This window comes from Myiozetetes cayanensis, unplaced genomic scaffold (genome assembly GCF_022539395.1).
Source record: "Myiozetetes cayanensis isolate MyiCay16 unplaced genomic scaffold, myiCay2020 scf5-8, whole genome shotgun sequence".
In the NCBI taxonomy this organism is placed as follows: Eukaryota; Metazoa; Chordata; class Aves; order Passeriformes; family Tyrannidae; genus Myiozetetes; species Myiozetetes cayanensis.
The window spans coordinates 57,279,449-57,306,610 of NW_026087742.1; the positions used below are offsets into that span (position 1 = coordinate 57,279,449).

The following is a 27,162-nucleotide window of genomic DNA, read 5'->3' on the forward strand; positions in this document are numbered from 1 at the left end:
GTTCCACACCCCCTGCCATGGCAGGGACACCTTCTACTAGACCAGGTTACTCAGAGCCCCATCCAAGTGTCCCTGAACTCTTCCACAGATAGGGCATCTACAACTTACCTGGGCAACCTGTTCCAGTGTCTCACTACCTTCACAATGAAGAATTTCTTCATAATATCTAGTCTAAGTCTACCTTTCTTCAGCTTCAAGGCATTGAAACATTAAAGACATTGAAGGAAGGACTTGAGTACCGCTGTCAATTCACCAGAATAAGTCGTTTACATGCTAACATCAACTCTCTCCCTAAGCAGTGGTGAGTTGAGGAGCCTCAAGGCCCATGCTGATGGCATTTCTTGATAATAAGTGGAGAGCTGCTCACTTTCCATGATACACACAGATAAAGAGGGAAAAAAATATTTTTTGCAATATTTTCTTCTTCCTTTCTCAGCCAAATCCTTATTTGGGCTGTTATAGATTATTCACACAGCAGCCCTGCCAGTACTGCCTGATCTGATTAGTGCACCAACACCTCCATGGCTTTCAAATTCATTTCACAGGTTTACAAGAAACAGATGCTGATATCTGATAAGTGGCAGCACCTGGATTCAAAACATATCATCAGTTCATCTGATATCTTCGATATCTTGAGTAACATCTCAGCTTGGCAGAGAAGTGTTACCCTAACTACCATATTTCTGTGCAGGGAAATAAAGCCCCCCTTATGTACTTGTTGACATACAGATTCACACCTTTGTGTTGTTCCTACCTAAGCATACGGAATCCAAGTTGAGTGCAGTGATTCCATTTCAAACATTCAGTGCCCTGGCTTACTGTTGCATCACAGAAGTTACCTATTTGTCACACGCAGTTTTAAATGCCTCTGTAGAACAGCTGAGATTCTTTGAAATATTTTTTTTTATTAAAACAAAGCAATCAGTTGCATATGTGATGACTTTGATTATCAGAGGACACAGACACGGTTGCATATGTAACAGTGCAAAATAAACCACATGAACTGCTTTCCTAGTCAGAGTTCTGAATTTCTGAAATTATGAAAATAAGACATTGCTACAATGCACATACTCAGAAACTATCACACAATACCCATTAAAAAAACCCAACCAAACAAACAAAAAAACAAAAAATAATAATATTCAACTAGTTTGACCAGACTCCTGTTTTTCACAGGACCTCTTACTTTGCTATAAGACAGAATTACCCAGAGAAGAAATTGGACCCTAGACTAACAAGGCTCTCAGGAATCTAATTACAGAATGGCAAAAATGTTGAGAAGAAGCACATCTAATAACATGTCTGTTATTCTATGGCAATGCATTATATATACCAAGAGCTGCTTGTGGCAAATAAAGTCAATGGAAGGATTTGCATCAACTTGTGAGAGCATAAAGGAAAGGCAAACAGTGTCTCTTGCACTGTACTGCCAGGAAAATGGAGTACATGGCTGAATTGTAGTAAGACATTCATAAGGCCAGGTTTAGAGACAAGAAATTATAAGGGGAAGCAGAGTGGGACAGAAGGGGTCTTATTTCACTCTGATGAAGATAAGTGGAAATTCATTCTTAGTTTCTGAGTGCCTTGCCTGTGTTACTCTGATGAATGCAAACCAGTGGCTAACTAGCTTCTTGGTCAGTAGACAGGCTGTGCCCAGCTATTTCTGCAAACCAAATTCACTAAATCTATGCACAAAATCCACCCTCAGAGGCAGGACAGTTTTAAAGCACTGAGCATCAATAGACACCAATCAAAATCTAAAGATCCCAGTAGTGCCAAACACTGCTGCCAGCAATACTAGCGACGAATAGAGGAGGCAATCCCTTTAAAGAGTATAAGTAACTATATGACACCCAAAGACTCAGTACATCATACCAGATGAACTCTAAACTGGCAATAGCATTGTCTAAAGGCATAATGGATCTCTCATTTTAGCTGCTGCCAGTTTTATCACACGCATATGTTACTAGGGTACTAAGGCTGAAAGGTCACATCATAGCTTACAAGGTAACCATCATTGTAAACATGCAGCCTCTGATCTCTGGGGTTATAATCAATACTCTGGATTTTATCTAACTTTTTATCCATAATGACACTAATTCTATCCTCTTGGCCAGTACTCGTGTCATACATGTAGAAGATCTCCTCTTTCCTAGTGTTCAATGGCCTTGTAGCATAAAGAACACCACATAACATGAAAGCATTGGAAACAGATGGCTTGTACTGTCTTGTCTGCCAAGTATTTAGCACATCAAGTGTGGTCTCATTGAGTTTGCTAATCACAATGTTGCCTACATTATTTTCTGTTGAATATATTACCCATAACCCACTTTCATCCACGGCAAAATCTATGTCTTGCCATGCTACACCTGCATAAGAGAAACGGTTACCAATAGCAGCATCTGGAAGCTCCTTCCTCAAAACCTGTTTGTTTGTTTTTATATCATGCTTCACTATATATCTTGAATTATAGGCATGATAGTACAAATAGTTATTATAAAGGGCAGCACCGCTTCCTTCCCCATAGGTTATTCTACTTTCATACGTGGGTTTAAACAGCAGCAAATTATCAAAGGAATTATAAATTCTGTAGTATTCCAAGTATCTCCCATCTGTGTTCAACGGTGCAACCCAATAGACTTCGTTCTCTGGGTTAGAGGGAGAGTAATCTCTACCCCAGGAGCCGTATTTGTAGGAAAATCCTCTCCAGTTCAGCTTTACCACGTAGGGCTGGCTAACATTCAGCAGTCCACGGTGAACGCAGGTACCTGCAATTAAAGAGAAAAAAAAGCGAACAGGTTTTCCAAAATGTCATTACTAGGATAGAGGTTTTGCAGACCATAGCCTCTAGACTTTGCTTACTAGAGAGTAGCTTTGTGGCAAAGCACAGATGTAAATGAACAGCTTCATGTGTAAAAGACTCATTTGGGCTAAGCTCAGCAACTGGATGGCACCCAGTGTTCCAACTTGACTCAAAAAATTTAGCAATAGAAAACAGAGTACATATCATTACAATTATTTGAAGGGGGGAGATTAATTCACAGAAAATAAGTGCTCACTGTGCTGTTCCATGCAAGGGACAGATTTCTATTTCTACTCATTTCATGTTGGCCAGCCTGATGCAGTAGGAGATCCTTTGGAAAATACAAGTTCAGATGCATTTTAGGTTATTTTCTACCTCAGTGGAACCAAAAGCATGGGGGATGGGGAAAAAAGAAAGAGGAGCATTTTATTTCTGTGTATTTCATTGTGAAGAGGAAGGAAGGAGCAGCAGCAGTAATTCCAGAGTCACATTTCAGATTAGCATTCTGCTGTCAGAATCACAGCTTTACAACAGAGCATCACAGCCGCATGGTGCCTTCAACCTAATGCCCTCAAAGAAATCCGCAGACAGTAACAATCACAGCCCAGGAAATGTAGACTGATATTACTCTGAGTTTTCATATGAGGGGACTCTGAAAAAAATATGACTTCAAACTGAACCAGAACAGCTCTGTTTTACACATATCAACTGCAAAAGCATTTTCAGGATCATGGAAAAATTAATTTAAACACAAGAAATAGTTTCCTTTTACTCATGGTGAATTAGTGACTTTCTTGTTTCTTGATAAATTCTCAATATTATAAGTCACTGTTGGTAAAAATCCTCCACTTAGAAATGACCATGGGCTGCTGATGAGTCCGAAGCTGCCACTGGCAAAAACCAGCATGCGCTTTTCCAAATGTTAACATCAGCTTTTTGTACGACTGCCACAAAAGTGTCCCAGATTTTTATTTGTAAGATTATGTTCCCCCAAGGTAATGGAGACAGAGATGTCAAGTGACTGGTACCAGCTCACAAGCTTAGTGGTATTCATTCCAATATTTCCCAGTTCATTAGGGTGTTCTAGACACCAGTCTTCCTTATTAAAGATGGAGTATAACATGAATAGACCCAAGTCTCCCACATCAATTAATGAATAAATTAATGACCACAATTGTTTGATGCTAATAATAACTTTCTCAACACAGGAACTCCATGCACTGCCAGCTATGGTGTCAATGATGAAAGTTAAGATTATATTCTGAGATTTTAATAATTTTGCATTTCTTACAGCTTCCACAAAAAGAATGGCTCATAAGCTCATAACTCATATGAAGTGACATCTGGCATATAAATAACTTCTGTCTTATCACAAAGAAGAAAGAGAAATAACAGAGAAAGAATTTACCTTTTGCCCTCAAAGCTGACCATCCCTAAGCAAGGCCAGACAATACTTATGGAGAAGAGTTGGAATCTCCTAAAGCCACTGATAGAAAAAAACCTAGGAGACATTGCATTCTCAAAGGCATCACAGCCTATTCCACAGATAGAAAGAAACATAGACAGACCAGTCTGAAGCACTCTACTTGGAAAAACACTGGGAAACAAGATATTGATGAAAAAAATGGACTGTTGCAAATGCAGAGAAATCTTTTTCTGATCTGTTTTGCCCAGGAGAAAGGTGCTCTGCCTCTGGGACAAGGAAACCTGTGTCCTGAGTGTTAGTAATGACCAAGCAAGTGGATAACGTTTGTACCAATGTGTAAGGTCAATTTGGGCAGTGAAGCTCTCCACGTCTTCTTTCACAAATCAAAATGCACTATTTCTTTGCTTTCCCTACGTAACACCTTCATTCTTCATAGTTTTGTGCAGTCTTGTGCTAATGACTGTGACCTGAGGGACAAGTGACTCACCTGCAGCCTCCTCTCAACATCTGTGAGGAAGATGAGGAGCAGTTTTATATTAATCACTATGCTGAGCTAAATCCCTGTGTCCCCAGGCCATGTTGGCAACTTCCTTGGATTCAGTATTGCCCATGGTAGCAGCTCTTCATCACTGAGTGTCCAACTGATGGCAGAGAGGGTGACCTGAATTGTAAACAATCCCATCTCCTCCCCCAGACCCTTTTGTGTCCTGGGATTCTTGCATCTGAAACATGGCATGACCCTGGTTGTATGCTGCTTCCCTTTGTGCCACCAAGAATCAAGGCAAATCAGCATTCCTGGCTCAGAGCAGATGAGCATTTAAGCATTCACTTAAGTGCTTTACAAAGGACGAGGCCCTGGAGCAGAAATCTCATTTCCAAATATAGCACACAAGGCAGGCACTGCTGTATGGCTGGCCAGGCTGTATCTCTGGAAATGGCAGTAGCATGTCTACTAATGTGGCCTCAGCACTTGGCACAGATACCAGTATTCGGAGGTGCTTATACCTCAGCTCATGCAAAGGACGAAAGCTAAGGCAGCCAATACAAAATGGTTTGCAGCCTGCCAACTTCATAAATCAATTGGAACTGTTTTTTTCTTATATCTTTATTATATATAATTCTGGCATGAAGACTTCTTTAAAGCTGGTGACCTATTGAATATATTACTGTGCTTAAATCACAATAAACTTATCTCAGAATTAAATGGTTACTAAGTGTTCTAAAACTCTTCATTTGTTTAGATAACTATAACATTGAAGCTTGCAGGTAGTGGAGCACTGCTAAGCTCATCTATATGCGACCTCAAATAATTTTTCATGTCATTAAGCAGAACACAATTCCAGATTTATTTTAATAATTCATACATTGTTTCATAAATAAAAAACAAACGTGTGTTCAGCAGAGAGACCTTTTTTTACAAAAGAAATAATAAATTATTATTTCTCCCCTTAAAGAGATCTCTCTGCTGAACACTTGTTTGGTTTTTATTTATGAAACAATGAATTATTAAAATAAAGTTAGAAGCGTGTTCCGTTTTAATGACATCAAAAATTGTCTGCAGTTTCTACAGAGAATGTGCTTGATTTTGATTTCCTTGAAAAAATTCTCCCATAATTATTTTTTTTTTTTACACAAAAACCCCTGTGGTAGTCGGGGATGATCCATCTTTTGCACAGGTTCAGAAGAATTCATTGTTGTTTATTTAATCTAAACTTGCCTTCCTTTCTGGATCTTGTGAGGAAAAAAATGCACAAAGGAAACAAAGTGTCATGTAATTTTGTAAATATTAGAAGGTACTTGAAATAAATCCATATCCATTATTCAAACTTTCAGTTTTTTAACTCCTTTCTCCACCATTTTGGGCCACTGATAAATGATGCCCTGGTATTTTTGCCTTTCTCTGTTTCATGCTAATGTAGCAAATAGATGAGGGAAGGACTAACATAGGTACATATACACGTACTTCTCCTTCTCCCTACACAAAGAACCAGTATCTCGGCTCAGTTTTCTCCTAATCCTTCTGATTCATCAGCAAAAGAGCTGAAACCTAATTGTCAGGACTGGAGTGAGCCTGACTTGCTTGGCTAATGGGCTGCAGAACTGAATATAAGACACATCCTGTTGCGTTTCATTTTACCCACTTCACTCTGAAGCATTGGCAGAGCACATCAGATTCTCACTCCAACAACACAGGAAAACGTGCCAGCAGCCTCCTCCCACCAAGCAGCTGCATCTGATTGCTGAAGAGAAGGGACCACAGTTGGCCTATGAAGCCAAAGATCACGAAACAAGGTGGGACTCACATTTAAAGGAACTCTCACGAGGGGCACAGAGACCAGAAGCAGGATGGTTCTATATTCTCACACATGCTCTCAAGCACCAGATGCACACCCTCCTCTCCCGTCAGATGAACCACTGCATCCAGATGTGTGAGCTGTGACCAGCCTTACTAGGACTTGAGATACGGAAGACAGAGCTCTAAGGGAAAGGTTCACCCTGTCTCCTATTGTCTCACTGACACAGAAAGACAAACAAAGACACTCCAGTCTTTCACCAGTATCATGGGGCACAGACACAGTCTGACAGTGTCAAAGAAGACCTGTGTTGGCAACGTCTAACAGGGGATGAGGTGGAGGGAGGAACTGGAGTTCATCTGACCTGCCTTAGAGAAACTGAAAGTTCAGCTCCCTTAGCTCAGCTCCCTTCATTGCCAGCGGAGAAATGTTTGTGTCTCCAGGGGCAGTTCAGGAAGTCCTGGAGAGAAATACTGGCTAGCTCTTTTCTGGTGCCTCTAGGCTTGTCTCTCTCTTTGTGTATGGATGTATTCAGTTCAAAACACAACACAGATTACTCAAAAAAACAGAAAACTTGGGTCATAGGGGGTAAAATATAAGGTAAATTGAAGTTACTGTAAAACTCCAATAGAATTGCCTGAGTTTCAGCATTAGGCTACTTCAGGTTTTTCTCCCACTGAGACATATTCACCAGTAGTTTGAAATCCTTAATTTCTGAGTGTATAAAAGCTAGGAAAAAAAAAAAGTGTTGCTCCTTTTTTCCTTTCTTTCTCTTTTGCTTTTGAGTTTCATCTGACTCACTTTTCTCTGCTTCCTCTCTCAGATCATTTCAGTGACATGTGACATAAAATCTGCAGTACTCAAAGAACCATCCTGAGGTCTTTCCTCTCTATAGATACCCAATGCAGCCAGATGAGATCGGCACAAAAGAAAACAAATGGATAAATATTTCTTCCCACTGGAGTGGTGAGGAGTGAGATGCCAGGAATCATTGCAGATAGGAAAGCCAGTGATGATGAGGGGGATGATTAACTATATATCAAACACTCAGACTCACACTTCTCCAGTCAGAGGGCAGGCCAAATGCAAACCAGTGATTTCTTTCTGCTATGTTGTTTGAGAACAGGCCTGTTCACTCTGAGAAATACAGCAGCAAAAGCCTTCGGGGACAGAGTCAGAGAGGCTGCTTACTACAGCAATGCAAAGCAAGAAGCTTTAATTAAACTTGCCTTTAGACTCGTAATCTTAGTTTAAAGATTAGCCAAGCTCTCTCTAGGTCATGTTGCCTACCCAGGATATGCAGGAGAGAGGATGAAGGGGGAAAGAAAAAGCAATCTGAAAACAGGACAAAGGGTCAGTTTAATACAAATTTCATAAATATAATATGAACTAAAAGCAAGGCAAGGCCAAGTGGCTTGGCAGGAATTCAAGGCATTCAAGCTTGCAGAGAAAACATATGGAGATTGTGTTCAAACACATAAATGAGTGCTAGAGAGCTTCAGAGGGCTAGGTGTGAGCATCCATGACAAGGCTTCAAAATGACCAACTAGAAAATGCAGCCCTCCCAAATACTTACTCCATCTTCCTAAGCAATCACATCTTACTACTTCTGTGTGTTTTCAGATACAGTCTGCAGGACATGTAGCTGCTCTACAAAGTTCTCTGCACAGATGAGAGATGCTCCCCATCAGTCACACAATGTCTATGCATATGCAATATACTAGTCCTGCGTGGATTACCAAGGATCTGAGCCTACATAACACCTGGGTTATCTATAGAGCTGGTATCTCCCATCCCAAAGAAAACTTGCCAGCCTGCAGCAGTTTCTCTGCCAGTCCTTCGTGCCAGCCTCAGAGACTACACTAAAGGCTGCTCTCATCCTTAAGGAGGCCATAATAATATGCTCACTCACATCCTCCAACCCCTCCCAGGTTCCTATTACTGTGAAGAGAAGACAAACTCACAGGCAACACCAAAGGTTATCCTCAGCTGACATCAGTAGTAGTAAGTCTCTGGAAACTGTTATATCACCTAGAATTTGACCTCCTTGGTTACTTTCTGCTACAATGCAAGGGTGCCTGAGCTAACTGGCACACCAGTTAGGAACAAGACAATGCTAAAGCAAAACCATTTTGGTCCCAGACAAACTCTATCCATCTCCCTACCATGCCCTGAGAAACAATGGTGAATAATTCTATTTCAGTCACAATTCCATGCAGTTACATTTAGCCATCACAGAGTTGTCATCCTGCCCTAGACACGACTTGCCTATCCCTGCATGGAGCTGTGCTGTGAAGTGTCGTCCTCTCTTTCCCACTTGGTGAAAGCTGCTATGTCCCCCAGACACACCAACCACCCAGACATAAAAGCAGCACTTTCCTTCTTCACTCATGGAACAAAACAGTATTCTGGTTCCAAAGCTCAGTACTTTCTCACCAAAACAAAGGCTTGCTGTAGGCTTGAAGAGAACGAGATTGTTTCTTTCCACACACCATCACCCTCAATAAATCAGTGAGATGCATTTCAAGTACTTTTTTTTTTTCATTAAAACATTTTAAGTTCTTCCTTAAGGAACAGAGAAGGGCCTTGAGATTTTTTAATGCAGGTTTTTGTTTTGGCTTTTTTTCCTGTCTGATTCCCAGACAAGGTGTTACTCATGCATTCTGTCAGACAAAAGCAGCAACTGCCTGCATCACCATGAAGACCCAAAGAGGGGCTGCTCATCCTAAGGGAAGCTTGTATTTCTGCCTCTCACCTTTCCAGTGAGATATTTGAGTTAGCTGACCTCAAAGTGATGAGAGGTAAATGCTGGTAGGTGCAAATCTGTACTCCTTGCAAGCAGGACACTACTCATCCTTTTTTATAGATTCCTCTAGCTGATTGCTAACCAGCTGATGTGCAAAAGCAAGATTCTTCCCCTGTGTATTGTATACAACAGAGCACTTTTTCTCTTACGATATTCTGCCAAAAGGAACCCCCTGTGTATAAAAGACTCAGGGGATCAACACAGTTTGATAAATCCTCTTGTCTGTTAGCAAGTGGGATGCTTAACCTGGCGTATCTAAACTACTGTTTCCTAAATGGTCTGCTCCAGTGTATCACATCTGACTCTCAAAATTTCTCAGACTATGATTCACACACAGTATGATTTTTCAAACTGAACACAATGCCAAGACAAAAGTTGTTCTGGTTAAAAACTAATTACCTCACACCCTGTGACTGTTGACACCATTGTATGAACTGCACTCTGGGAGCCACTGATCCAGCCCCCAGAACATAACCTAGTTAAGGAAATTATAAAATCCTAGTTCCACTGAAAGCAGTAATACAGCTCCCACTTATTTCCCTGAGATCAGAATTTCCCTCCAAGTCTCTTGACCTTCTATTTTAGCAGAATCTTTTGTCTGTGAAGCAAAAGTAATCTGCATGCAAGGCTACCTTCTGGAGCTTGCGTGCCAACAGCTTTAGTACATCAACTGTTGCTCACACACTTCCCAAGCAACATTAGAGCAATATTGCCATGTCACAGGTCACTTTCAAAGAAACTATTAAAAATCAAAGGTGGTTAGAACAAAACCCATAGTTTCCCACTGGTAATTCTTTTGGAAAAAAGAGAAGAGGGGTAGAGTTTCACTTTGTGCACTATAGGTGAGAGGAAGATTACAACTTTTTCCAGTTGAAAACAGCCACTCTGTCTATAAGAGTTTGATTCCTGCCTTCATTTTCCTTTCGAACCCAAATGTTTGACGAAACATTAGAAGCTGTCTACTCAATTTTTCAAGAGCTAAGGATTGTCATTACAATTTTATTAATATTAACAAAGGGAATTCTCTGCATTTATTGTTCTAACTATGTATTATGTTATTTCTTATTTGATATGCTTACCTGGTGGGAAATAAGGGGGTACTGTGGTTTTGTTTGCATTCTCTTCACACTCTTTCAGTCGTTTCTGCAGAGATGTAATTTGTCGACGAATTGCAAGGACATTGTTTTTGTCCAGTGATTCTAGTTCATTTACCAGTATAGTTAGATTTGTGATCTAGAGGGGAAAAAAACAGAGTAAGTTTAATGTCAACTTTATTGTACAGGTATTAGCGGGCAGGGTTTGATCACAAACACAGAAGACACTACAGAAAAAGGTTTAAAAAAATATCCTAAGAATAGGCCTTATCCTGCCAGCCTCAACTTGACATTTCCAGCAGAGGCATGTGAACACAAGGAAGTGCTTTAAGATTAAGTTGTATAACAGAATGCAAAAATATAGTGTTATTTTATACTTTAGTACAAAAATATCCAGTAAGTCACAGGCAAGTACTAGCTATTAAATATAGAAAGTATTTATTCCAGCCTTACAAAAGTATCTGGAAATTTCATTTGCAAAGCTAAATAATGGTTTTAATCACCTGCTTGATGATCTAGAGGACAATGGAGAAAGTGATATTTCACTATCCATCTGAAGTAATTATTCTCTCTAGGTGAGTGATTAACTACAGTTTTGAAAATGTGATTTACAGTCAGCTGAGAAGGAGATAGTCTTTCCCTCTTCTTGATTTCATATTGATTGGGCCACTGCCCTAGCAAACAGAAGCTGATTTTTTAATTATCTAAATTAAAGCACAGAGGCTTTCAAGCATGGGGGTCTGTAAATTAATATTTATTATAATAATTTCATCAGCTTGTGTGCTTAACACTATGTAACTGTTAACTTTCAGGCAGATATTCAGCAAAAATGGAGTGGTCTCCATTTGTTTTTGGGTTTCTTTGCTTTTCTGTGCTTATCTTTTCTTATCAAGGAATAAGATTTTAACATATTTAAGGTCAAGTTTTCTTTTAATTTATGTTGATGAGATGCTAAAATTATTCCACTGGCTGCAGTAGAGACAGGCTACATTTCCTCAACCTAAACACTAAAGAGAGAATAGACTATCTGTGTATTTGAACCCTCTGTGGCTAATTAAGTCTTTGGCAATACCTCCAAATATATTTGCTCAATGATGACATTGCTTCCAACAAGGCTGGGTTTCAGCTGAGTGACCAGTCTCTCTAGGTCACTGATTTCCACTTTCAGTAACTGGAAGTCCAGTTCTGTGTAGGATATACTGCCATGCTCCATTTGCTGCACTCTGATGGTTAGATTAAGAATTTGCTGCTGATACAGTTCAATCTTTTTGGAGTACTCTGTAACCTTAAAGAAAGAAAAAAGAGACACATATTTAAGTCCAGGTTAGCAAAGCCCGTTTGACATCTTTATTATATTTTTGAGGGCCCTATGCATAGCTTCCACATACTTGACATATATATTCTTCCCATAAACTGCATAAATTAAATTCTCGTAACATACATTAAAAATATGAAATTTAACCCTCATTTATTGTTGGCAATTTCACAAAATCCCCTCAGGAATGCCTGGGGATAACTGAAGGCAGAATTTTACTCACAGTCTTCCATTTTTTTTAATTCTTTGCCAATATTGTCTCTGTAAGCCAATGTTATCCTCAGTATGCCAAGAACTTCTGTTGGTGAAAACGTTATTAGGAAATATGCAGTGTATTATCTCTCAAAAGCAACCAGAGGAGGCTGGAAAATGCCACAAAGGATTCCCAAGTTTTTCAGCTTCATTTCCTATTAACTCTGAATTCAAATAGGACTTTACCCTGTGTACATTCAAACTGTGTCAGACACTGGCAGTACTGGTTTGATGTTTGTCTTTGGACAGGGGGAAAATGTTTGAATACAGTGTTAAAAATCAAATCTGGTTTAAGAGAAAGTGTAAAATATATTGCAGGTTTTAGCTAAAGTAATTTATATAGCAGCCTTTTCAGTCTTTGAGCCATTAAGCAGTTGTCCAGATAAATATATTTTCACACATATATCTGCTGAGGTAAAGGTCACAGCACAAGCATTGTGATGCAGAATGTTAAGAATATGATATAGATTTGGGACTTTCCTTAGAAATGTTAGTTCCTTGAAATGTAACACTTTGGTAAAGAGATATAATTTCTCTCCCATATGCTTCATAAAAGTCATGTCTCTTTTCCCTTAAATCAATATCATTATATCACAAAAAATAAGAAGCATATATATAATTAGTTTGTTGCACTATTAACTCCATATTTATACTCTGCTATGGTATGTGTGCCTCTCTCTAGAGCACTGTAATTTCCATAACTATTATTTCTTCAGCTGAAAGAGTTTCTTCTCAAACATTTATGCATTATCTTAATATTAAATAAAAGTCAGTATTTTTCCTTAGCATCTCTGAAATGTCAAAGATTCCGTCATGGTGTAAAGACCATGTAATGAATCTTCCATTTTTCTGTTCTGGCACAGAGAGACTGGAACCCCAAAAAATGACATTTATCAAATAATTCTTCCAATTTTTATTGGATCCCTTGTGTACCAAAGAGGAGGTATGGGAGCTCATGGCAAGAAAATTCATGAAGGGCAGAAAGGATGCATTAAGATCATAAGTTATTTAGTGATGTGAATTAAGGAGAAGAAGTGTAAGAGTAGATCCTGTGTTCAAAAGTAGAATTTTCAGTAGTGGCACAACTACGTTATAAATCTTGAAGAACGCACTAGAAAACCTCTGCATGCACATACACAGTATACACCAAAACCAGGTTGCTTAGTTCCATATATTTAAATCAGAGTTTAAAACAGGTCTTCTGTTCTAAAGAAGCAGCCAGACTTTGAGCTGCTAGAAACTGTTAAGTTTCCAGAAGCTGTAGCACCTTAACTCATAGCACTGGATGTTCTAGATCTCCCAGGTCAAGTCAGGGTAACTTCAAGCTATTTATTGTAATTAAGAATAAAAAAATAATAGCCTACCAAGACTTGAACCTAGTTCCTTGTAACTGGCTGGCAAAAGTGATAACAGCTGGGATCCTTTTCCCTAGCTGTCACCATCATCTTTTTGGTACAGAATAGTAAGAAGAACCAAACAATGCTCTTGGAAAAGCCAGGTGTAGTTGGATCTCACACTTTCAATGATCACCAAAATCAGTTTGAAGTTGAAAGAGATCCTCAAAAAAAATCACCTGGAAAAGCTTTTCAAAGGTCAATGTTTAAACTGTGTGTCTAGAGTTTGCACAACTACAAAAAAGAAAGAACATATTAGTACAGCCTGAGAAATATAAAGCAAGTCCATGTTTGAACAAAATGGCACTGCTGTGTGAAGCTATGTATATCATAGAGGTGAAGATATGTATATTATAGAGGTATTAGGAAACCTCTCTAGGTATTAATGATCTTTCTCACAGTAATACTGGTAATAATAATGCAATACAGACCAAATCTACAAACCACTGAAATAAACAGGCTGCTGGAATTAGTGTTGGCTATTCATTAGTGAGAAACCTATGAATGTGAAGTTTTCTCCAGGGTCCTCAGAGCCTGGATGAAATGCTGAGGGCTAGAACAAGGCATACATAGTTATTTCAGCACTGATTGCAGAATGCTGCAGGACACAGACCTGAAGTTCTCCTCCCATATTAGAGAATTTTCACTCAGTCAACCATCTAGGTCATTTAAGGACATGTCAACACCATCCAGAGTATAGCTGAGCCTGAACTAGCACCATCACTCTGCAGGGCTCTGTACAGCCACACCAGCATCCCAATGAACTTAAGCTAATAGCTCCCCTGGAGAATTACTGGACAAATAAAATTTTCTCAGCAGTGCTGCTGTAACAAGTCTATACTGCTTTTTCAGACAAATCCAGCACATATGTCAAGCATCGCAATGCCCTGTGTGGAAATCACCACCTGCTCAGATCTGGTTTAGGAGTTTCTGTAGTTTAGAAATATCAGTTGAAAAAAGAACATGATGTTGCTCTTTTGATTGGCAGATAGATTTAAGGAGCTTATAATCCCTGCTCTTCACTGCATCTTCCTGGCGATTGTCTCTTGACAGGCTGGCATAGAAATTCTGTGCATATCTTATATTTAAGGATACAGACCAATAACTAGTACTGACTGCAGCCACATTTATCATAAAAGCCTAAAGTAGGGTATGGTGAGTGCATTGGGCCTGTGTTAGCCCTTTATAGGAAGAGAATGGAGCCATGTGAGGCATGTGTAGGGAAAAAAATCCTCAGTTTCAGTTTTTTCCTCCTTTCCAAGCATTGTCACCTTCATGTAATGAAAAGGGCAGGAAAAATCTGCAATGCTCATTTACTGTGTCATTTACCTACAACTGGTATTTATCAAAACAGGTCTTGCAGCATGCGAAAAGACACTTCTCCAGTATGCATTTGGAGAGTACAGAAGGGGGAACAAAGGGGCAGGAGGAAGATGGAAAAGACTAAATGTGGGAGGACTGAGGGAAGATAAGAAAGAAATGACAAAACCAGCAAACTTTATTAAATCACTCAGCCCAGGACACTGGCTTTGGGCAGGCTTGTCCTCTGTAGGTCCATAAGGAGCAAGGCTGGCAATCTGCCTCCTGAGATAGAGAAGAATTCTATTCTGTTTTGCAAAGCAGAGGACAAGCATGAGTTTTGCCTCCTGTTCTAGTTATGTGAGGATGTTGTGGTCACTGTGAGCCTTATTCTGAAAGGCATTTTGTTTCCTTGTTATCATGTGCTGATCCATCCCTGTTATGGAAGTGTCCTTTCTCCTTTTCTATTGAGAGGAGCAGCCAATTCCTGCTTTGCTTTAAAAGGTTAATATTCTTCTGTAATCATAATTATGCTGGCAAAGGTTGATGTGACAGAGGAAAAATTAGTCTGGTATTTTCAGCCTACGGTTTATACTCACTTGGCACATGAGAGCATCTCTTTATCTGCAAGCTTCCTTGCCTGCTGATTCTATAAAAGGACCCCCTTGCTTTTTGAATTAACCAACAATCAGGCAAAAGGTTAATGAGTCAATCAGGCTGTTTTTCTGGGTCTTCTAGCACATGGAGAGCATCCTTAAGAGGGTCCAATCCTGCAGCTCCTACCCAGGAAAAGTTTCCATGAGCTTCAAAAGGGTGTTTTAGGAAAGCAAGTAAAGCATGAATTGTCAGAGTCAGAAAAGGAAGCATTCAGTAGACATTCACACTGCTGTGGTGAGACTAGGCTATGTCTGAATGAGATTCCCTAGGAATTTGCTCAGGATCATTTCTAACAGTGATCAATATTGAAAGTTTGGCTTTCCTCCATTTCATTATTTCCTTCTATGAGTATTATCATGACTAAAGTAATATGTAGGATTGCATAAGGAAGATTCTTTCCACAATGGGAAACATGGAGAATTTTTTAGCGTGGAGATTTATGCATCACAAGATCTCAGAGTACTTAAGTTCAGATATCAATAGGGCCATGCTCAACAGCTCTCTTCTTTCTCAAAAAACCCCACAACATTATAACTGAGAAATCTTGCACACATGAAAGCGTGCAAGATAAAGTTACACCAAAACGCAATCTGTTCATTTTAATTTCTGACCCATAGTGTCTCTTTGCCCATGTCCCACCCAAGTGTATGTTACACTATAACTGGATGCATTGTAACACTGCTTGGCTGATTGGTCTTGACAGGATGAAATTCAAGGAAGCCTGAGTATAGTGAAGAATTTTCACTGTCTGCAGTGAGAACTGAAAGTCGAGGTCAGTGTCTACAGTGTGGTACACTGCTGGGCACCAAGATGTAGGATGACAACACAGTTGTCACCAGCTGACACCAGCTTGCAACCTAGACATTAATGTCTAGGGTAGGGATTCAGCTTGCCCTGAATTTAGAGGTGAGTTTCAGGTACAAATCTATACACCTAATTTTATGTATCTATAGCAACTTGTGTCTATGTATAAGCATGATGTCTGAATTCAGTGGACAGCTGAGACTGTCCACATGGAGAGGACAAGCAGCACTTCAGATGCTCTGCATACCTGTAAGGCATTAGGATAAAGGGAACATGCACCATTCTGGGGAAAGTACTGGTAAGAGATTGGTCACACCTGGGCAAGTGAAAGGGGGTACACAAGGTACACAAGGAAAGGTGGTACACAAACACCTTGAAGAATCATGCCAACTTTTTGGCTGGGAATCATGCCCCTGATCCTATTCCAATGCACTTAGCTTCAAATGACCACAGTGGGAACAGTATGGGAACCTGAAATTTCAGTGATTTCCATGGCTCATTAACTCTGAGCTACACCTCCATGCTGCAAGGGATCAGGTAATTCCTGTGCTTGAAGGCAGCGGGACTTCTGTCAACTTGCCCTTCATATGCCTGCTGACAGCTGAATGTTTTCCACTGTTAGCTCCAGTTCTTTCAAAACAAACGATTTGAACTGAAAGATCTTACCACAGGATCCTACGCCTGTTGTTGTGTTTTTTATGCATAACTTCTTATCTGTTCTTGATTATAGCAGAGGAAGGTTATGAATATTAATGATTAGAATTTATAATTTAATGCTTTGCCTTTTCTGCTGATTAATTCAAGGACACTTCATTTCTTAAGATGCCTGGTTTCTGGAGAAAACACTTTCTGCCGGACACCTAATCTGAATCCTGAATATTTATTCACTATAAAAAATAAAAAGTAGAGTTCTGTCTTCACAGGGAGTTCACCCAGTGCACTCCATCATGTGTAGGTTTGCCTGAGTTCCTCAAAAAAATGGATCTCAATTCATGCAACAAGCAGCCAAAGTAGTGTAAGGTATGTTTGTCTTCAACAGAAATGCATAATTCAGCAGTCTCACTGTCAGAGCTTCAGATGTTGACAAGGAAGATATTTGATTTTTATTTATTTATTTATTTATTTTATCTGTGAGAGCAGAAGCACTGAGGGAGCAAATATTCACCTACTTCTTCACTTTCGCCTGTGGTGACCTTTCTCCTTTTTCCCTTCACTGCCTTCCTACAATCTGGCTGGCTTGATACAAATAATAACACATGAAAGAGCAGGAGGCTTGGCTTCCTATAGCATCACGTAGCAATCACAAACCAATAAAACTGAGCCAAAAGAGGAAAAACATAATCATTCTTCCAAAAAATACCATATGTCTCTAGCTGCCAAGGTCTAGAAAAGAGACAGGATGATATTCAAATGTATGACATGCTACAATGTCAAAGATTAGAGATTTAATCACCTTTCTCCTTGTTCTTAAAGAGCCCTCTTCCCCTTGGTTTGAAAGACACACCACAGAAAAGTGCTGACCACCGTGCTTTTTCACAGGCAACCATTTTTCAGGAAAAATGCAACTGTTATTTTTAAGAGAAAACACCTTACTTTAGAAAGCTCTGTTTCAAATTTCTTCGAGAGTGTTGCGGCTACAATTTCCAATTGCTCGACCTTCTGCACTGGAAAGGTGGTATCTGGCAAGTACACAGAGCATTGGCAAGTTCCCTCATCATCCACAGAGCCGGATACATTGGCAAAGAGCTGCAATAACAAATTGGTAAAAAAAAAAAATAAGTGTTAATATTCTTCTCTAGAATCAGTACCTAATAATGTCTGGCACTAATACGAGCTGTGACAATCATGAGATCAATAACTTCATTACTAGATATCTTTCACCTTTTTCTTTCAAAGAACTCGAAATATCTAGCAATTTTTATGACTCAGCCTTACAAATCTCTCTGAAAATAGTTAAATATTGCTGTAAAGATTTTACCATTAGAAAAACAGAGGCACATACTAGTCTTTACTTTCCCAATCTTGTGGACAGTGTTCCTAACATATAAAATAACTTTTCCAGCAGATAGAAAAGCAGCCAACAGCAGGAAAATAGTAACGTAGTAATTTATATCTATTTACTAAAAGTAATCAAATTATCTAGTCATTTCCATCCATAGAGACAAAAGCACCAAAGTAGAACTAGTAACAGAGAAAGTTTTGAAAAGAAAAATCTTTCATTTGAAGTTTCTTAGCCAGCCACAGCAGACATATATTTAATTATACACCACTGAAAGGTGATGAATTAAATATGCAGGTTTGGCCTAAGGTAGAGGTTCTTATTTTGCTACAAAATATTGCTCGTAACACCCACACATCACAGCCCACCCATCCATTTTTGTAAATAGCTGGCAAGGCTATTGGCCATGCCATTAGCATGAATTGCCTTGTCCCAGTTATCTGCATGCTCAAAGCATCATCACTGTAGCAATGCATATGAGGTATGAAAAGGTCAAGGCTGGCAATTCATGATCTTGCCATAATTTACAGTCAAAGCACACTGTTTTCTATAAATACTGGGCTGAATACTGAGTGTGTTTGGAGCAGTTCTTTTTTGTTTGTTCACAAAATGTTTCCCAATGCATAAACCTATCACAAATTTCTTAATAAAGATATTTGATGTTACTTTAAAATATTCTAGCACACACTTCAATGCAGCTGCATATTTTAAAGCTACAGACTTGCTCTTTAAACACACTTCTTTCTATAATCTTTCCTCCTGCCTTGCAGAAATACCAGTGTTATTCATGTTTTCTCTTTTTCTCTCCCTCTTAAACAAGCAAACAACAAACTATGTCCTGAAAGCTGACTTTTCAGCACTTCTCTTGGTTTTTCACAGTGAATTCATCTAACATCCTCACCGACAAACCAGCGCAGAATACACAGTGATGGCCAGCAGCAAAGCTGTCTTGATCTTTGAGCCCAAAAAGAGAACAGCAGCAAGCAGTAATGATCCCAGTTCACACTTCTGGCAACCTCTTTACTACACTCACAACAAACAGCACGCATCTCATTTTGAAAGAAAGCATGAAAAGTCATTTTATCTGCACTGTTCAAGCACCACAGGCCTTAAAACTTCACTCATAGACAGACTGCTGAAGACATTTAACATGAAAAGAAGCATTCCAGTGTCCCAGCACATAATTTCCCCTGATTTCCCTGCCAGGTAGGTTACCAAAGCATTTCTGAAACAGTGAGAACATACTACATATTATGTCTGAGTTTCCAAGTATTTTTGAAGATGTGGCTACAAGTATGTAAAAATAAGAAAATATTAAAAATAAGTTCCTAAGTCAGATGTGTCTGCACCTATCAGTCCTCCATGTATGGGCATGATTGGGATGGCAAGTTGCTCAGCAATAACAAAAGAAACAGATGGGGGGGGGAACCAAAATAAGAAATAAATTTGGCTTAGTGATTATATGGGACCTTCTTTCAGACTGTTGCACACTGGCATGCTAATTTTTGTGTGAAAGGTATTGTATTCTTTTTCTTCTGGGTATAACACAAATATGTCCATATGTATACAAGAGAGAGTGTACTATACATAGCATAGCACAGTGTGTGCTACACCTTTGTATACATTGTACACTCTGCTATAAACTCCAGTCTTTACCGTATATAGCAGTTAAGTTTTCTAGAGTTACCATGCGTATTTCATGTGCTAAAAAAAATTCATGAATGTATTCAGATAATCTCCAAAAAAACCTCCAACTTGTGTTTTTAAGTTCCCTATGAAAAACAATCATTATCTTTTGACATTTGTGTTAGGAGGGAGCCTTGAGTTGAAGGCAGAGCTTCACTGCAGTAAGTGCAGCTTACATCTAAGCCAAGAGACAGTTTTTCCAAAAGAGTAGACCTGGGCGGACAGAACTGCTTCCATTCCTCCACTGACATTACAGACACAGGGATCATGATGCTGACAAGACCAAGAGGCACATTTACTTGAAAGCCCCTTGGGTCAGTAAGTGCTTCAATCAAAATATAATACCAGTCAAATGACCATCTTGTAACAAAAATGTCTTCCTTCATCATGTAGAAGAATGCATGAGAAAGTGTGTTACTTTTGATGGAGTTGTATGTTTTTTAAAGTTTAATAATTTATACAGAATGTTTAAAGGAGAGTGAACTGTCCTAGCCTACAGCAAGCACTTGACAGCAACTTTCGCCCTGTAAAATTAAGCTGTTATATATGTATATATTTGAAGCTATGAGAAATGTTCCTTCTCCACATCCCTTAAAATTAAGAAAGGGAGTAGGGGCCAGCAATTACTCAATTTTCTGAAAACTAGGAAATTTTTCACTATAGCCTAGTGACATTTAGAGCTCTGAATTAGCTATTTGCTCATCCTAAGACAGAGAATGGGATCCACAGGAACCACATGGCAGATACAGAGGCCATGGCAGAAGCCATCTCAGCTGGGCAAGGAGATGGATAAGACTTGGGTCCTACTAGTCAGACTCAGAGAGAGATCCCTGACTCCATTTAACTTTATAAATTCGTCTGCAGGAGCCAGAGACTTGACTCCGTTTCAGAAGAGGTCCCTCCACACATCCCAGGTGCCACACTTGACTAGCCTAGATAAGAAAGATCTGCTGTCAAGCTGTCTACCATCTCCAGCCTAATCTGGAGATGTGCTTTGAACAAACTCTGGTTTTGACACCAGCTTGTAGGACCATGCAGAGCAAGCATAACCTATTAAATTTGTTCCAAAGCAAACATGTTATTAAACAGTCACTGATAAAGAGAGGGAAAGAAACCAAACACTGAAATCTTCAGGAAATGGGCTTAAGCACTGTACCAAAAGGCACAGAAATCAGATGCAAGTCCCTCTACCAGCAAATAGCTGATAATATTTTAGTGAAGCAGAACAGTGAGAATCAAGATTTTCTGAATCCCAGAAACCAGAAATGGGTACTCCTCAGAAAATAGTTGCAAGGCCATGTTCTAGTTTATGAGAGAAGATTTCCTCCAGGGAGGCTGTAATTACCAAACTGTTTGGTACATTGCCATCAAATCCCCAGGGCCCCATCTGCTTCATGTCTGGGGTCCAGTTCACTAGTTACAAGGCTAATGCCGAAGTTCTGGATGTGACTTAAGGCACTGAATGCCACGGTAGCATTAGCGAAGATTTTGGAAATTCACTACTTCCTAAAATACTGGATACACAACACATACATGCTTTTCCCAGACAGCCTAATTGGCTTATGTGTATCAGGGTTAAGTCTCTGAGTGACTGTGTAGCATTTAAATGGGACACAAGTTCCTAAATTTGTTCTTTTCTGGACTTGATTGAAGAATAGTAATGGTTATACCTTTGGGGAAGTGTGCATTGTGTCATTCGTATTCCTAGGCCAAGTCAGGTATGGAAGCATCGTATAGAGACGAGGGGTCTGAAAAGAAAAGGAAAGATTTTTTTTCAGTGTGATTTCCTGCATATGATATCATCCCTTCCCCACCAGTTAGTCCCATCCTGCAGCTCCAAAGCACTTTGTTTTATTATAGGAACCATCCTCAGCAACTGTAAAATTAATTGGCTTTTCTGATCTGCTGTTGAGGCAACAGTTTCCCTGGGCAGAGTGTCACTTCACATACACCTCTTCTTGAAGAAAGGCTCTGTGTGACCAGTGCAAGGCAGGGGACACTCAGCCTGTCCAGGAGGTGGGAGCTGGGGCTCTGAGCCTTAGTAGTCTGAAAGGATAGTACCATGCCCCTCTGCCCTAAATCCAGAGAATATTGTCCTCTCAGCCGGGATGTCCGCTCCTCACCTCCCAGCTCATGCTCTAGCTTCTCAGCACAGGACTCGCTGCCCCTTTCACACTAAGCTGTCAGGCTGTGAGCTGTGATGGTTGGGGAATGTGTCCCACTCTGCTACTAACACCATGGATGTGATAGCATCCCACTGTGCGGAGAGAGTGCTGGGGGAAGACACCACACTGCCAAGGATACAGCCAGGTCCACCTTGGGAGCCTTTTATGTAGTGAGACCATATACATCTACTTTAACTTTCATCTGTGGCTGATGCTTGCCTTCCTGCCACAGCAAAGAGAGCAGCTGTCACCCGTGCTGTGGGTTACCTCATCCTCACACAGTGTGCAGAGCATGGTGAATTGCCATGGTGCAGCACATTGTCACCTGTAACAGGGTCTTGCCAAAATCTCTGTCAGACCAGAAACTGGCCCTCAATGTCAAATGGTGTCACAGACAGAACACCAAATGGGCTTCCCATGCAACAGGACACTCTCTGCTGGGTCTTTCTGCATTTCCCAAATTCCAACTGGAACCGTATTCCTGAGCAAGGGAACAGTGGAGAAATCCAAATGGCCAGCAAAGGGCAGGTCTATTGAGTGGCACAGTGTAAACAAGCTTTGTGTGACAGTTTGTCAAATAAATCCACTTGAACAGGCATTTGTGTGCTTCTGTGATGACACTGTACATTGGTGGGGGGGGGCAGCTAGTAGTAATTAACAGTGTTTGGGCAGAGAAGCATCACAAATTGTGTAAATTACACAAACTGAGGACTAGCTTAAAGCTAAGCAGACTGAGGAGGAATTTCTTCCCTATAAAGCTTTCTACCCTCAGCTTATCAACATATATTTACACCTCCATCTTGACTTTTGCAACTCTTCATTCCTTGAGTGAATAAAAGCATCTTCCCAGGAGATGCTGACTTCACTGCCTGCATCCACAGCACTCCCAAACTTAAAAATATATAACTAGGAGCATGCAGGAATTTTCTGGTTGGTGACTAAACCAGACAAATCAGAAAGAGTCATAGGGAGCCAAAATGTGGGGGGTTTTCCCCAAATTTTAACTAATAAATACCAAAAGGCAGTCATTTGGAGTTAAACAAAACTAAAGTGCTTTGTTTGATTTGAAAGACCTTTTAAACTATTCACAAACTTTTTTTTTTAATAATTGAAGCCCAGTTTAAATTAAATTAAAAAAAAAAGAAAAAGACAGTACAAAATCAAAATTATCTTTCACTAACGTAATTTTTTCACTTTAAAAAAACATTTCTCTAAGTTTCCTCTTCTCCCTTCCTCCCTGAATTTGATGTTGCCTTTGCTTTGGGGTTGTTGTGGTATTTTTTCTGACTGATTTGATCTGCTTTGAACTTCTCTCTTGCCCAACCAGACACAGTTTTTTGAGGGAGAGCACCCAACAAAAAACACCCAACATGGCTTTCATTTGCCTGGTCTCAGAGTATGACAGCAATCATACAACTGGGAAAGCTCCCACCTCCCAACTCCTTCCACATCAAAGATGTGGATCTATTCCTGCTATAAGCCCTTGCTAATTAAGTAGAAGCTACACAGAGCATTTAATATCCAACTTGGATCCTCACTGGGAGTTGCACTCATCTAACCAAAGGCAGAATTTGACTCTGACTTTAAACCTGTGCCTCACTTTTACATTTATTACTGAGTCCTTATACATTAGTTGGGGGGAGGATGGAGGAATACTTTAAAATTACTCCATTCTTAAAATGATGCAGAGATCTCATAATTTCTCTAATAATTTTCCAGTAACCTTGTAATAATTTTCAGCAACCTACATGAGAATACAAGAAGGCACCAAAGTTCAGGTTATGAGAGCCCCACCTTACCGTTTCTGTTGCTGCCATTGTTTCAGCCAGAGCACTCACACTTTGCATGAGGAGCAGCACAGCCACCTGTATGCACTTCATCTTCTCAGCCAGCAAATGTGACAGCAAAGGGAGAAAGGATGTCTTTTATAGTAGAATCTGGGGATTTCCCCAACCAAACCTTAAGGAACTTGTATGATATTTTTTTTTAGGTTTTGGAGAAGTGACATCATAAACTCCTGTAATAACAGGTGCCAAATTACTAACGTACAAGGAACACGAGTTACCCTCATAAATTATTTACGTCCAGTTTTCTAACAGGATACTTTTCCCATATACTACAGTATCTGATTTTAATCTTGGTTATGCAGAACATCAGATATTCATTTGCTATGACAGGTAGACAGATATTTCCCTTACAGTGACTCCAATAAAAATTCTTATAGATTCCTTCAAAGTTATGTAGGCAATACAGGTCTTGGTGGTATTTATTACTTCTTATATGTACAGAGAAGAGCAGATCAGGCTAAACAGTTCACACACCAGAACCATGTTCCCTTTTTTCCTAAGGCCAACAGACCTTTGCCAATAAGTAGAATACACAGTGTTCTCTACAGCTTTTCAGTTCCCTTTATTCTTACATAGCACAGGTGAGACACAGACTATCTCCCATTTCCTTCCCAGCAGTCTTACATCTCATATATTAGCACTATGTACCCTTTAATCTTTGCTCCTGTATTAACACTGTGTACCCATCACTGCTTACTCAGCTGCACTCTTTTCATGGAGCTGCATGTTACCTGACCACAATGATTTGCCGTCCTGTCTCTAGAGCACTGATCCAGAGGGATGAAAAAGGGCCACACAGAATTAGTGTGTTCCCCACATTTCACGGCTGTGCTGCACCGCCATAAGGTGCCTGCAGTTCCCAAGGCACTCAACCCACCATTGGAACTCCCCACTTCCAACAAGCTACTACCTTGGTAGAGTCAGCTGCGAGCCTCCATCTGGTGCAAAAGAAATTAAAGTTTCTCAGGTTCTGTGGACTACTGAGAAAATAAGCTTGGTGTTTGGAAGGAAGGTTCTAGTCAGGACTAAGGGAACAGCCATGTCTGTGCACTTGTAAAAGTCAAGAAGTCCCTAGACCAAAACATGACCCTGACCAAAATAGCATTTTGCTTTTTCTTCTTCATTTTATCAGACTGAGTTCTTCTACTAGGTCAGCAACAAAAGGCTATAGTTGTGTCTAGGTGAAGAAAGCCGTTAGGAGACCCTTATTCCCTTTCAGTGTTGGTGGGCAGAGCTAAGAGCAGAAGCAGCCATACCTCTGAGCAGCAGTGCTACCTCATATGAAACTCACCTTCCTGGTAAGGAACTCTTAAGACTTTCTTGTGTTACCATAGCACTACCAGATCCAGGTGGTGGATGAGAAAGCTGAGGCTTAGGGCAAATCCATACTAGAAAACTCTTCAGAGGAGTCAAGTCCATTGGGGTAACACGTTTTTACCACAGCTTTGGATAAGCATAAGCCTCCTGACAGACTCACAAGGCTGGAAGGAGCATCTTGCAGGGTAAGGATATAATAAGTTCTTGCAAAAGCATTTTTTCACAGCAGAAGCTGCACCTCAACTGGAGGATTTCATGGCTAATAATTCAATATAAGACAGACAAGACCTAGAAGGCATGTGATAATGTGAAAGCAAAAAGAAACAGAGTCATACTGGTAGAGCAAGAAAATGAATCCAAGCCTCTTCCTCCCAGGTTACAGTGGTCTGCTTTCCTGGGGTAAATCACAGTGCTGTCCAGGGAATGGAGAAACTGAAGCTGTAAGTACAGTCAGGGCTCAAGCCCTGAGCTCCAGTGAGAGAGGAGCAGATTGGCCCAAGTCAGAGCAGCTGTAGGCTATGAAATATCCTTTGCACCATAGGAAAAACACCTTGTCCACACCAGAGAAGATTTAAGGTGCAAACCAGCACAAACATGTTGCAGACAATCAGTAAGCCTATGCTGCCCACCAAGTTAATGCCTAGTTTACTCTCAGGTTGTGATATCCTGATATTGCATAATTGCCACTTCCTTCCCAGACTGTTTTGTGGAATGAACCAACTAATCTCCATACAAAACTGAGGGAAGTTCTGGAAACAGATCACTCCCAAAAGGTGTCATGGATGAGGTTTTGTTCCTTATCAACCCTGCCTCGTCCTAACCAGTCCTCCAACTCCTAACATAAGCCCTTCTATGGAAGTAACACTCTGGTGGGCTTCAACCCATGCTTCGGGTTATTTCTGGTGCTCCAAACAAAAAGAAAAAAAAAAAACAAACCCAACAAAACTACACAAACTCACACAGAAACTTAATGATTGCATCTTAGCACCAAAGGGCCAAGAAGACACCTAAAATGACAAGTGTTTCATTCCGTGGATACAAGAGAAACCACCCAGCTTGATGCAAAGGAACAAGCTCTGTGCAGCATACAGACCACTTTTCCTGAGAACCAGGCATCGTTCCCGGGGGTGAATGCGTTTAGCATCTGTATGCATGAAGACTCCAGATGAGCAGCATACTCCGTGCCCCATCCATGCAACAACTCCTTGGCAGCCTACAAGCTGCCTGAAGGCAGCTGGCTATGGCACTTACAAACCCACTGGCCTTGTTGGGGCACCAGGAATCCTGTTGGCCACTGGGAGGGCAACCTCGCAGCACACATGGCCACACTCGCAGGCTCCACTGTGTAGCAAGCAAGTGAAGTTCTGTAGGCAGCTTTGTACTGTCAGCAAAGACAGCCTGCGAGTTTCCAGCCTGGTATCTGATCAGGAGAAAAACCTGTTTTCTCAGGATAACAGGGAGTCTCTGTTCCTTCCAGAGGCTGGTACTGCAAATCACCCACAAAGCACAACGGTTTCTCAACGGTTTTTCTTTTATGGTTAAAAGGCAGTTCTGAGATAGAAAGCAAATATTAGCTAAGTAATAATAGTTAATCAGTTGCTTTGGCATTTTCTCCAGGATCTGTGTTTTCACATGACCTCACAGAGACAATAGGGATCTACATTTTTATTCCTAATCAAAGCACAATCAGTGCTAAATAAAAATACTTTCTCTTGATCTATGTAGAGGTCTTCATCTGAAAAAATAACTTAGACTCATTGTCTACATTTTAGAGGAGAGAAACTATTCATATGTCATACAGGAAAGTTACACTTATTTAGGAATTTCCACTTGGGAAAACAGGAAAATACAAGGATTTTCTCATTGTAGAGCTGCACCCACATCAGTACTTCCTTGTTGTGCAACAATCCTAGTGAGCAATACAGGGCAAAGTCTCTTCATTTACAACAGACCTTGTCTTTGATCTCAGTGAGAGCTATACAACAAAATGTCTTTGCGAAAAAA

The 27,162-nt window shown here is 40.2% G+C and overlaps 1 protein-coding gene across 1 annotated transcript; it reads right to left on the bottom strand.

Annotated features, from left to right (window-relative positions):
• Positions 1-926: 926 nt before the first annotated feature.
• On the bottom strand, positions 927-23,915 carry OLFM4 (olfactomedin 4). Its single transcript, XM_050332629.1, has 6 exons — positions 23,794-23,915; positions 21,500-21,577; positions 17,738-17,890; positions 11,496-11,708; positions 10,409-10,562; positions 927-2,768 (listed from the first exon to the last, which is right to left on the bottom strand). Exons 1-6 carry the CDS (start codon positions 23,872-23,874, stop codon positions 1,975-1,977), a joined length of 1,473 nt encoding a protein of 490 aa, XP_050188586.1. The 5' UTR covers positions 23,875-23,915; the 3' UTR covers positions 927-1,974.
• Positions 23,916-27,162: the final 3,247 nt, after the last annotated feature.